Source organism: Ochotona princeps, chromosome 29, assembly GCF_030435755.1.
Source record: "Ochotona princeps isolate mOchPri1 chromosome 29, mOchPri1.hap1, whole genome shotgun sequence".
Classification (NCBI taxonomy): Eukaryota; Metazoa; Chordata; class Mammalia; order Lagomorpha; family Ochotonidae; genus Ochotona; species Ochotona princeps.
The window spans coordinates 8486048-8498332 of record NC_080860.1 but is presented as its reverse complement, the minus strand read 5'-3'; the positions used below and the strand labels follow the sequence as shown (position 1 = coordinate 8498332).

Below are 12285 nucleotides of genomic sequence, written 5' to 3'. Positions count from 1 at the left end.
AGAGAATGGTTAAGTTCCCAAGCAGTCTACAAAGTACCAACAAACCTTGTAACATTTAACCTTCTCCCTGTGCCTGGCTATGACAGAGAGCAAAACACATTCACTAAGCATATGTGTAAATATGTGCTGACTGCACATGTGGGTGCTGGAGCTGAACTGTATAAACTAACCAGTTCTGCGCCTTGCACACAGATGTACAATAAATATCTATGCCATTTTTTTAAAGCAAAACATGTTTTCCAACTCAGACCTTCTCATTTACCACCTACTGTATAACTTCCCTGAGGACTCTGACAGGGAGGCTGGTGGGTGCTGGCAATGTGGCACAGTATGTTAAGCAGCTCCCTACCACAACTGTATCCCATATCAGAGTGCTGGTGCAAGAACACTGCTCCACTTCATTTTTTAAAGATTTTATTTTTATTTGAAAGGCAGATTTACAGAAAGAGGTCAGAGAGAGAGAGAGAGAGAGAAAGAGAGAGAGAAAGAACACTTCCATCTACTGGTTCACTGCCTAAATAGCCACAACAGCCAGAGTGGAACCAATCCGAAATCAGGAGCCTAAAGTTTCTTCTAGCTCTCCCACATGGGCCGAAGGGCACTTGGGCCACCTTCTACTGTTTGCCCAAGCCATAAGCAGGGAGCTGGGTTGCAAGTGGAGCAGCCAGGACATGAACCAGCACCCATATGGGATGCCAGTGTCACAGAAAAAGGCTTAGCTTATTAGACCATGCTACTACACTTTTAATCCAACTCCCTGCTAACATGTCTGGGAATGCAATGGAAAATGGCCCAAGCACTATGTGGGAGACCTAGATGGGGTTCCAGAATCCTCACTTTAAGCTTGGATCAATCCCAGCCATTGAGGCCATTTGGAGAGTGAACCAGGAAATGAGATCTCTTTCCTCTTTTGCCTGCCTCTCAAATCTTGAAAAGTCGGGGTGCAGGGAGGAGGCAGGGGAAGGTGCAAAGATGGTGGAGAAGGTAAATCTGAAGGATTTGGGCAGGAATACTGGGGGAATGCCATGAGCTCGGGTGTGCAGTGAAGGAAACTGCTGTGAAGTGAAAGAGCCTGGACTTCTGCTTTCAAAGTCCCTTTCAATCTAAACTGGAGTCAGAATTTTAGGACAAAACAATGAGGGCAAACAATGGGAAGGGGAACCTTCTTCACTGGAAGCTTCAGCTCCCAGATGGGTGGCCATGTGGGAGTGAATTTGTTTGGTCAAGGGTCTCAGATACTGCCAGCAACATTCCCACCCACCATCAGGATCAGCTACATGATTTGCAGGGTTCAGTGTGAAACCATTTGGAGCCCCTGCTTCCAAAATGGCTAAGGATATCAAGATGGGAATGGGGTTCAGATGCAGCAATTAAGATGCTGCTTCAGACAACCACACACCATACCCCAGGGCATGGGTTCAAGTCTTTGCTTCCCATTTCACCCTTCCTGCTAATGCACACCTGGGGAGGCAGCAGTGATGATGTAAGCACCCAGGTCCCTGCCACCTGCATGGCAGACCGGAATAGAGTTCTGGGATGCTGGCTTTGGCTAAATCCAGCCCTGACTGTTGCAGGCTTTCAGGGAGTGAACCAGCAGATGCAAAACCAATCACTATCTCTCCCAAACCACTTGTCCTCCTTTGGCTCTTCCTTCCTCCATCTGCTCCTCCCAAACATTTGGGGTAATGATCAACGGATGGAAGGTCTTTGACCTTCAAATAAAAAAATAATTAAAAAGCAAGCATCAAGACAACAAGGCAGTAACCCAGCGCAGGACTCACTAGGGCACCGTGGACCCTCTGCCCTCACTGTTCTCTGCCTACAATGCCCCACCCCAGATCTCTGCATGCTACTCCTTCACACCTCCTTTCGGTCCCCCATGAAATATGATCTTCCCAGAAGGGCTTTCTCACACAGCACTGCTGAAAATCACAGTACTGTCCACAATACAGGCACACTCTCTCCCTCTGACCTGCCTTTATTTTTCCCAAGAACATCCACTGTCTAGCTCCCCAATGCCCAGGATCTAAGATGTACAACGGCACAGGTCGTCTGCCTGTGTTCAACTTGTCCAGCTGAGAATGGCACCTGGTACTGTGAGGCTCCTGACTGAGCATTTTGTGGAAGGAAGGAAAGGAGCCCCAATCTGCTTCGGGCAGCAGAGGCTTCCAATGAAGTCATGATCTAAGCTACAGCTGTTCTGGTAGACCCAGAGCCCATTTCAAAGTGACTCCAAGAAGAGACCTAACTCATGATTAACAGGAGAAAAATGAAGAGCACTGACAACAAGGATTTTTCAGTTGGAGGAAAGGTGGGAATATGGGCTGGAGGGACAGGGAAGAGTTAACATACAAGATGAAATTCAAGCTGAGCCTTAAAATGGAGGCAAAGAACAGCAGTGAGCATTCTAGGTGGTCAAGACACAAGTCCTATTTGACTCAGTTGGCTGTCATGTTCTATAGGAACTTGACATGAATTGTTCACAGAAGCTTCCTTATTTGCTCCTAACTTAAAAACAGAAGACAGTTAAGCCACTGAATTGATCCTGCCATCAGCACAGACACAGGCTCTGACAAGCTACACCGTGACAGTGACTGATACACACTGGCTTGCAGTATGAAAACTGGCATACTGGAAAACTCCAATGTTAAAGAGGGTTCTGAATGCACACAAGGGTTTTGACGACCCCAGGTCCTCTTCATAAAGCTGCTGCTACAAGGCAGCCATTCTGCCTGTTGCTTTCATTCAACAGCCTCAGCGAGGCCCTAACGCCCAGCAGCAAGAGTCTTTACCTCCATGACTCCCAACGCATGGAGGAGGGAAGCTAGCAGTTTGTCAGTGTAAGTTTCTGCAGAGAGGAAATGAAACGCCACAAAAGAAGGTTTTGGTCAGACAAACTGCACACACAGACCACAGAAATGATTACAATGGAACTGAAAACTTCCTGCCACAGCACCGTTGTCTGACACCAGCATAAACAACCCTGCCACACCTGAGGTTGCTTAAAAATCCAGCACATACGGCTGTGGACACAACACAATTGTCAATAATGATATCCAACAACAACATTACTGGTTTATACATTTACCATGATTTTAGAGTATATGCCCACTTAGAAAAATGCTGACTGGGATTGGTGCTATGTAATAGCAGGTTAAGGCATCAGGGCTGCTCCACTTCCAGTCAAGCTCCCTAATGACCTGAGACAAGCAGGAGATGGCACAGGCTTGGGTCTCTGCCACCCACACAGGAGACCTGGATGAAGTTGCTGGCGCCTGGCCTGGCCCTGGCCTTTGCACTATCTGGGAAGTGAACCAACAGAAGAACTCTCTCTCGTTCACTCTAATACTTTCAAAATAAATAATTTTTTAAGGAAACTGCTGACTAAAGCAGTGTATGGTATTATGTTGGCAGCAGCCTTACACATTTTGCATTTGCTGTGTCTCTGGACTGAATCAGGAGCCTCACCAAGTCACTGACAGATTCCATCTAAGTTCAGGGCACACTATGACATCTGCACAAGGACACTTGCTAACATACATTCTCAGAACCCACCCCTGTCGTCATGTGATGCACACTGGCACGGTCAAACAGAAAACACACTTCCCAGAGTTCGCACTGCTTCACCCCTAATGTGGACTTGCGTCTGGCTCTGCTTCTGTGCCACATCTTAACACCCCCCTTTTTTTTAGAAAGTTTATTTATACTTACTGGAAAGTCAGATATACAGATATACATAAAGGAGGAGAGACAGAGAGGAAGATCTTTCGTCCGATGATTCACTCCCCAAGTGGATGCAATGGCTGGAGCTGCACCGATTTGAAATCAGGAACTAGGAGCCTCTTCCGGGGCCAGGATCCCAAGGCTTTGGGCCGTCCTCAACTGCTTTCCCAGGCCACAAGCAGGGAGCTGGATGGGAAGCAGGGCCAGCACCATATGGGATCCTAGCATGAGCAAGGCAAGGACTTTAGCCATCTAGCCCCTTTTTAACTTAGTTTCACTGTATCTGTAAAGCATGGGTTCACTTCTGAAAAGCACGCCACAGACAGGCAGGAGCAAGGGGCTGCCTCCAGGAGGCGCAGGGACCCAAGCAGGTGAGCCAGCCCCTGCTGCCGCCCTGAGTGTGTATATTAGCAGCATGCTGGACCAGAAGCAGAGCCAGACTTCTAACCAGGCACTCTAATACGGGCTTTGACAAGCGCCATGGCTCTCTTCTCTCTTTGGAAACCACCCTCTTCTCACTGAACACGACTTGGATGAGGCTGACTCATATCTTCAGGGGTGAGCACTGAATACAAGTCTGGCTAATTTCAACCAGGGACTACTGGAATCTCGGGATATGAACCAGTGTGGATCAACAGGAATTTAGAAACATGGCTTTTGTGGTGAAGATCAGAAAACATGCTCTTACATCTGAGTTGCTAAGAGAAAGAATGTAAAACTAGGTGGCCAGTAGTCACTATGTTCTCCAAAGGGGACAGCCTGCCTGCAAACGAAGCCAGCAAAAGAAGAACAGGGATAAGAGATTTCTACTCACACCATGTAAGCACCCAGAACAAGCACTACCACCTATTATGTTCAGCTGTATGAATGAAGATGCAAGTTTGGGTTTTTAGGTGGTTTTAGTTCGGCACTCATTGTTTGCTACTTGGAGCCCTGATACACCTCAATAAAATAGGGGGCTGTCACTGTGGCACAGTTGACTGAGCCACTGCCAGTTGAACCAACATTCCATATAGGCAACTGTTTGGAGTCTTGACTCTTCCACTTTTGATCCAGCCCCCTGCTAATGTGCCTGGAAATGCAGGGGAGAAGTCCCCAGTACTTGGCCCCTTACACTCTTGTGAAAGACGTGGCAGAAGCTACTGACTTCAGACTGGCCTCTGCAGCCATCTGAGGAGTGAACCAGTGCATGGAAGATTCTCCAACTCCGCCTTTCAAATAAATAAATCTTAAAAACAAAAAAACGGGACCACACTAGTGGAGAGTACCACCCTGCTAAAGGAAGAAATGCAAGTGCAGGGGCCTGTATGGTGGCACAGCGGACTAATCCTCTTCCCCTATGGGGGCCTGCATCTCACAAGAAAGCTAGTTCGTGGGCCCGGCGGCGTGGTCTAGCGGCTAAAGTCCTCGCCTTGAAAGCCCCGGGATCCCATATGGGCGCCGATTCTAATCCCGGCAGCTCCACTTCCCATCCAGCTCCCTGCTTGTGGCCTGGGAAAGCAGTTGAGGACGGCCCAATGCATTGGGACACTGCACCCGCGTGGGAGACCTGGAAGAGGTTCCAGGTTCCTGGCATCGGATCGGCGCGCATCGGCCCGTTGCGGCTCACTTGGGGAGTGAATCATCGGACGGAAGATCTTCCTCTCTGTCTCTCCTCCTCTGTGTATATCTGGCTGTAATAAAATGAATAAATCTTTAAAAAAAAAAAAAAAAAAAAGAAAGCTAGTTCGTATCTCGACTTTACCACCTCTGCTTCAGCTCCATGGCAGTGGCCTGGCGAGCAGTGGAGGATGGCCTAGATCCTTGGGCCCCTGCACCCAAGCAGGAGACCTGGAGGAAGTTTCTGATTCGCGGCCTCAGACAGGTCTAACTCTAGCTGCGGTAGCCATCTGGGGAGTGGGCCACTAGATGAACGCTCTTTCTCCCACCCCCCACCTCAACTCTTCAAGTAAACTTTTAAAAAAGAAGAAAAAAGGAAGGGGTTGGGGAGGGTTGGACACACCTGTCATCCTACCCGGACTTCCAATATCTCCAAGAAGCCTGAGGTTATGAAGCAAGAGAACGAGGAAGCAAAGGAGAACAGGAACCTAACGCCTCTGACATGCTGACCAGGCTGCGTCACTCCTTTCCCTAGGTCAACAGTGGACTGAAAAGACCTCAAGTGTCAATCTAGGTACTCCCAGTCATTCCCTAAAAAGCGATGACTTGCATGTGCTAGTAAAAGTTGCCTAAGAGGCTCAGGAGCAGAGAATTCCAAGTTTTCATTTCCACTGTGCCTGTCCATCACAGGTTCTGGCCTCAACCCAAGAGGAAGGCAGCCAAAAGCAATGCTGATCACCTACCCAACAGAAGACAGCCAGACTCTAGACTGCCAATCCACTTCAGTGACATTCTGTCAGAGGAGACTGCACCAAAAATGCAATGAGCCCCGTGGATAACCACTGTGTGCCAAGGGTTACAGAAGAGCAGGGAAGGGACATGAGTGGCACCAGGTGTTTTTTTCATTTTTATACCAAGAAGTTGAGCCTCTGTCATAGTTTCTGGAGATTCCCAAACGGAACTAAATCTTCCTTTTCACAAGTTGTCAACTCGCACATCAAGTAAAGATTCTTGGGAAGGCACAAGGCAAAGATCACAAACTGGTAAGCCAAGGCAGAGCTAGTCAGCAGAGAGGTTTCTGCTTGACCTGCAGTGTTATCTGTTACGAACAACTTTAAAAGGGAAGAATTTGGGGAGCAGACTGTTGTGTCAACAGCCCCTTCCTTCTTCATGCCTCCTTATATCCAACCACTTGGCTAAGTCCCCTCCGACTCAGGCTGCCCACACGACTTGCTTTAGCCAACACAATAATAAATACAGCCGAGGGAGACTTTGAAAGTACTTGCACACGGGCGCTCGCCCTCTTATTGCTCTCATAACTCTCAGAAGGTCCACGTGGGTCCAGCTGTTAGACAATGAGAGACTCATAACACAGATACACACACACGGCCAACAACTAACAACCCTAGGCAGCAGAGCTGCTCAGGAGCCCAGCAGTTAATCTCAGGCACGTGAATGAGCCCACCCATGCCACACTGCAAAATGGCAAGCTGAATACATGCCGCTTTAAGCAACAGTTTTATCATGCAGTAAACATGATAGGGTAAAAATATATGTTCTTGTTGTTCTTATAAAAAATCTAGGAATGGGCATTGTGGCACAGGGGACTAAGCTGCCACTTGCGAGCCCCACATCAGGTATCTGAGTGTTGGTTCAGTCCTGGCCACTCTGTATCCAATCCAGCTTCCTACTAATGTATTCCAGGAGGCAGCAGGTCACAGCCCAAGTACTCAGACTCCCGCAGCCTCGTGGGAGACTTGGATGGAGTTTTGGGTTCCTGGCTTCATCCTGGCCTAGCCCTAGCTCTTCTAGGCATTTTGGGAGTGAACCAGTGGATGAAAGCTCTCTCATTCTCATTTGCTCTACCTCTGAGTGGATGAAAATATTTGAAAATATTTTAAAAATGTACCTAAAGACCTCAACACACTGGGATCACATGTCTACATGGTAGTAGTTTGTCACTATCACCACACTGATGACAGGAGCAAGTTCAGCCGCCATATGTCATCTCAGCTGTCTTTATTTACAACAGAAGTAAAATACCATATTCCACTAACTCAGGTTACTGTCCTAAGCAAGTACATAATCACAACCGATTTGGAAACCTGCATGCCAGCATCTACCAAGGTAGATACATGCTGTAACCCCACAGCTCCATTCTTAGGTGACCATCCTAGAGAAAATTCACACATGTTCCAAAGGATGACCAAAATGCCACAGCAGCCATTCCCGACAACTGCCAATGGACCATTAGCACACTAGCCATCTAGAACATCCGCCAGCACTACTACTGATGAATAAAGAAAATGTGCCATCAACAGGGGATTCAGTCTCAACCACAACACGTTGCATAAGAACCTGACACAAGAGTTTCTGGCCTGGTTCCATCTACACACGGTTCAAACACAGACCAGCCTCACTAGAGGGCAGGGTAAGGGTTACCCTGGGGTAGAAGAGAACAGAGATTGGGAGGAAGGGAGTTGTCCAGACAGCCCAGCAATGCCTGCCTTCAGATCTGTGTGCTGTGTAAACAGATCTATTTACCACTCGTCAGAATCCGTTTAGTTGTGCATTTATGATTCATATACTTTTCAAAGATAATATAAAAAAGAAAACTTTTAAGTTGGAAAACAAGATAGTCATAATTCCCAGAATGTTCCTACGCTACCCAACCTTTAATACTAACGTGACAGAATGAATGACTGCCCCGTGAAGCAAAGCTTTACAAAGCAGTGGCCAGAATCTGGAAAAAGTGCAAAACAAAGCACTCCAGGAGTTAGAAGACCAGGTGTGCTACACCTCACCCACAGCAGGTGCACGGCCCACCTGAGCCCGGAGGCTTACAGAATCCGGCCCTTTTCTATAAGTATTACTTCTCGGACTGAAGATTCTGTGTGGGTTTCCTGTCTTTTAAGAAATTCAGTTACTTTCCTAATGTTCATCAACCAAGCGAGCTGGAAAGAGGCAGTACTGATGGCCTCTGGGAATACTGCAGAAGATAATGGCTCTACACTCTCAGGACAGCACCAAGGAGACAGTAAGTAACCACATAATGAAATTATTGCTTTATTTATGGTAGTGTTACCAATTACTGTAAGGTGACTGTGTGTGTGTGTGTGTGTGTGTGTTGAATGGAATCTTGCCAGTATACAACATAACTTTTTAAAATTATTACTAATGTTTATTTTCTTCTAACTGAAAAAGCAGATAGAGAAACTTTGTCCATATAACAGTTCACCCCACGCCAGTGCCCCCAACTGCCAGAGCTGAATCAGGCAGAATTCCACCTGGGTCTCCCAGAGGGGTGGCAGGGACTCAAGCACTTGGGCCATCATCCACTGCCTCCCAAGACGCACTAGCTGAAAGTCAGATCAGACATGAAGTGGTGGGGATGCAAACTGACACTCCAATATGGATGCTACCAAATGTGAGCATTTCAAGTGCTGGTTTTACCTGCCACCCTGCGAGATAGTGTTAAAAATGAAAGGTGTCTGGGGCCAGCACCGAGGTACCCTGCATCAAGCCTGCGACTGTGGTGCCAGCTCCAGCTGCTCCAGCTGCTCCAGCGCAAGTGCCTGGGAAAGCAGCAGAGGATGGCTCAAGTCAATGGGTCTCTACAACCATGTGGGAGACCCAGAAGAAGCTTCAGGCTCCTGGCTTCCAACTGGCCCAGCCCCAGCCATTGTGGTCATTTGGGAAGTCAATCACTGGGTAGAAGATATCTCTCTCCTCTTCTTTGTAAATCTGGATTTCAAATAGATCTTTTTTTGAAAAATAAAGATGTGTCCAGCATAGTAGTCTAGTGGCTACAGTCTTCACCTTACATGTGCTGGGATTCTACATGGGCCCTGCTTCCCATCCATCTCCCTGCTTGTGGCCTGGGAAAGCAGTTGAGGACTTTCCAATAAAAATAACTAAATCTTTTTTTTTTAAGATTTAGTTATTTTTATTGAAAGGCGAATATACAGAGAGGAGGAGAGACAGAGAGGAAGATTTTCCATCCGATGGTTCACTCCCCAAGTGACTGCAATGGCTGGAGCTGAGCCAATCCGGAGCCAGGAGCCAGGAGCTCTTCTGGGTCTCCCACACAGGTGCAGGGTCCCAAGGCTTTGGGTCATCCTCGACTGCTTTCCCAGGCTACAAGCAGGAAGATGGATGAGAAGCGGAGTCACTGGGATTAGAACCAGCGACCATATGGAATCCCGGTGTGTGCAAGGCAAGGACCTTAACCACTATGCTATCACACCGGGCCCAAAATAACAATCTTAACAATAAATAAAGGTGCTTGGGGCCAGCGCTGTGGCACAGTAGGCAAACCTACCACGTGCAGTGCCCATATCCCATTTGTGTCCCGGTTGCTCCCAGCTCCTTGCTGATGGTCTACGAAAGCAGAAGACAGCTCAACTGCCTGAGCCCATACAGCCATGTGGGAGACACAGAAGCAGCTCTTGCTTCCTGGCTTTGGACTGGCCCAACTTCAGCTGCTATGACCATTTGCAGCAAACCAGAGGATGAAAGCTCTGTCTGTAACCCTCTCTGTAGCTCTGCCTTTCAAATAAATACATCTTACAAATCAAAACAAACCCCCCACCACCCCACCACCCTTGGAGGTGCATCCTGCCACTTTGAGGAGCGCCTAGCAGCCCTGACCTGGTGCTTCCGAGGAGGGAAAGAAACCAGACACAGCCTGCAGACAGATGGGCTTCTCCCCACTGCCCAGGCAACCACTGCTGATGCGCTGCTGGGACAGGGCCCTTATCTGCAGGACACTCGGCTTGCTTCTCCACTCTTTTTGGAGTAAGGCCTTTTCCTCAGAAGGCTCTCGGAGCACAAGGTTCACACTTGGTTCCTGGCAGGCACCAGTTCCCAAGACCCCTTCACTGGCCGTGGACTCAGCAGGTGTGGGGAAGGCCCAGCACCTGTACTTGCCCAAGGCCTCAGGTGATTCTGACAGCAAGGCTAGTTTCACCTGGGGAAACTCCGATGTGAATTCAATCCCTACTGTTTACCAACTGAGACTACAAATTCGTTTGCAAAAGAACAGTAAATAACTATCTCACAGGATAACTTATGTTAGAATTTAAGCTGAACCCTGAACCAGACACTTGGGAAAATTCAAAAAGTGGCAATTAAATGTCACTTGAGTAAAACCAGGCATTGCAGAAAAAGAATGGCATCACTCCTTGGAACAACTTCCATTTGTTGGATTATTCCCAACTGGAAACTGTAGAGGTTGGGGATGGCCTTGTGGCACAGCAAGTTAAGCCACTACCTTCAGTGCTGGCATCCCAGTTCAAGCCCCAACTGCTCCACCTCTAATGCAGCGCCCTGCGTTAAGCACCTGGGAAAGCAGCCTAGGATGGCCCCTATAGGGGAAACCTGTTGGAGTTTTAGGATCCTGACTTCAGCCTAGCTTGGCCCCCGCATTCCCACCCCCTGGAGACCGAAGCAGCAGACTGAAGCTCTCTCCTCTTCCTCACTCTGCCTTTCAAATCCTTAAAAATAAAAAACAAAACCAGGTAGGGACCGTCTCCCTTTAGACCTAACTTCAAGCAACAAAACCACTGTCCCAACTCTTGTGGGGAAGGACAGGCCATTTCACAGCATCCCCACCTCCCAACTTCGGGGGACTATTTTATTGAAATGACAATTCTCAGAATCCCTCCTGATTCTTCCAGGGAATCGCTGCTCTCACAAAATTCAAATTTCGAACCCTCAGCCTTGCCCGCAGTACCTCTAAGAGTCTTTTTTTTTTTTCTTTAATTTTTCTTAATGTGTGCACAGCTAGAACTGAACAGTACCAACAGAAGTTAAAATCCCTGCTTATCCACTCCTTGCAGCCTCCCCTCTAACTTAGTTCCTGCTGCCTAGGGACGGGTATGTTTCGTGAGAGCATCCCTGTCACCCCTCTATGTCCAGCAGCATCCGCGGGCACGGACATACCCACACACCCCTGCCGAAGACTCCCCCACCCACACTCCCAAAATGCCTGAACCTGTGCCGACCCTAGAGGACCGCTGCAATGTGTGTGTGTGCGCGCGGCTACTCCTTTTTGTCCGACGAGCAGACTGTGAACTCGTTAGAGAAAAGTGATTTTTCAACGCATCGAGGGGTTCAGACGGAGAGGCAGAGGGGGCAAGCCCGGGCTGGGCCCTCGACAGGTGGCGACGCCACTCACCAGGTCGCGGATGAGCTGGTCCACCAGGGGCTCGCTGCCCCCAGCGCCTTCACGGACCGGCGGGGAGCGGGAGCGGCTCGCGGCGTCCGACCTCTCGGCCCGGGACGCCCGCGCCCCCGGAGGCCTCCCGGCGCCCTCAAGGAGACCCTGGGCCAACGCCAGGTACCCCGAGGCCTGCTCGCCGCGCCCGGGGGTCACCTCGGGCCGCCGGGGCCGCCGCTCCGCAGCCTCCGGCCGTCGCCGCTTCCTCAGGGCCTGGGCCTGAGCCAGCTCCTCCTGCCAGCGCCGGCGGAACTCTTCCAGGCCGTGGTCGGCCATGGTCGCAGCTCCTTGGGCCTTCGTGTCTGCCACGGGACAGTCCCTCCGCGGGAAGTGTCCGGCCGTGGCCGGAAGCCGCGCGGCCGTTGCTTTTGAGTTCCGGAGCGGTGGCCACGCCCCCCCCGGCGCGGCGTTCGTGCGCTCGTGGCTTCGCGGCGTGCGGTTCTCTTTCCCGGGCCGAGGGGCGGGCTGCGGACTCGCGTTCGGCTTCTGCGTATTTGTACCTGCGGCTTTGGTCAAGCTTCGAGGCTGTGCCAAGCACCGCCCTTCCTAAATAAAACAAATTTACAACTGCGACGTGGTCAGACACTGAGAATTCGGCGCCTGTGGGAAGGATAGGGAGGTGGGCGGCATGAGAGAGAAATTAAGCAGGAGGAGGTGATGAGAGATTAAGTGAAGAGCTAGGTGAGGGGAGGATCTCGGGAGAACTCCTGAGGAAACTACAAGCCCAAGGCCGTGACACGGGA

The 12285-nt window shown here is 49.6% G+C and overlaps 1 protein-coding gene across 1 annotated transcript in view; it reads right to left on the bottom strand.

Moving 5' to 3' along the window:
* Positions 1 to 11905, bottom strand: part of FBXW8 (F-box and WD repeat domain containing 8) — a 114361-nt gene extending 102456 nt beyond the window's left edge. The window contains exon 1 of the mRNA XM_004597796.3: positions 11501 to 11905. Within this exon, the coding sequence (XP_004597853.2) occupies positions 11501 to 11818 (318 nt within the window). The 5' untranslated portion in view covers positions 11819 to 11905. The remainder of the gene's footprint in view (positions 1 to 11500) is intronic.
* Between the last annotated feature and the right edge of the window lie 380 nt (positions 11906 to 12285).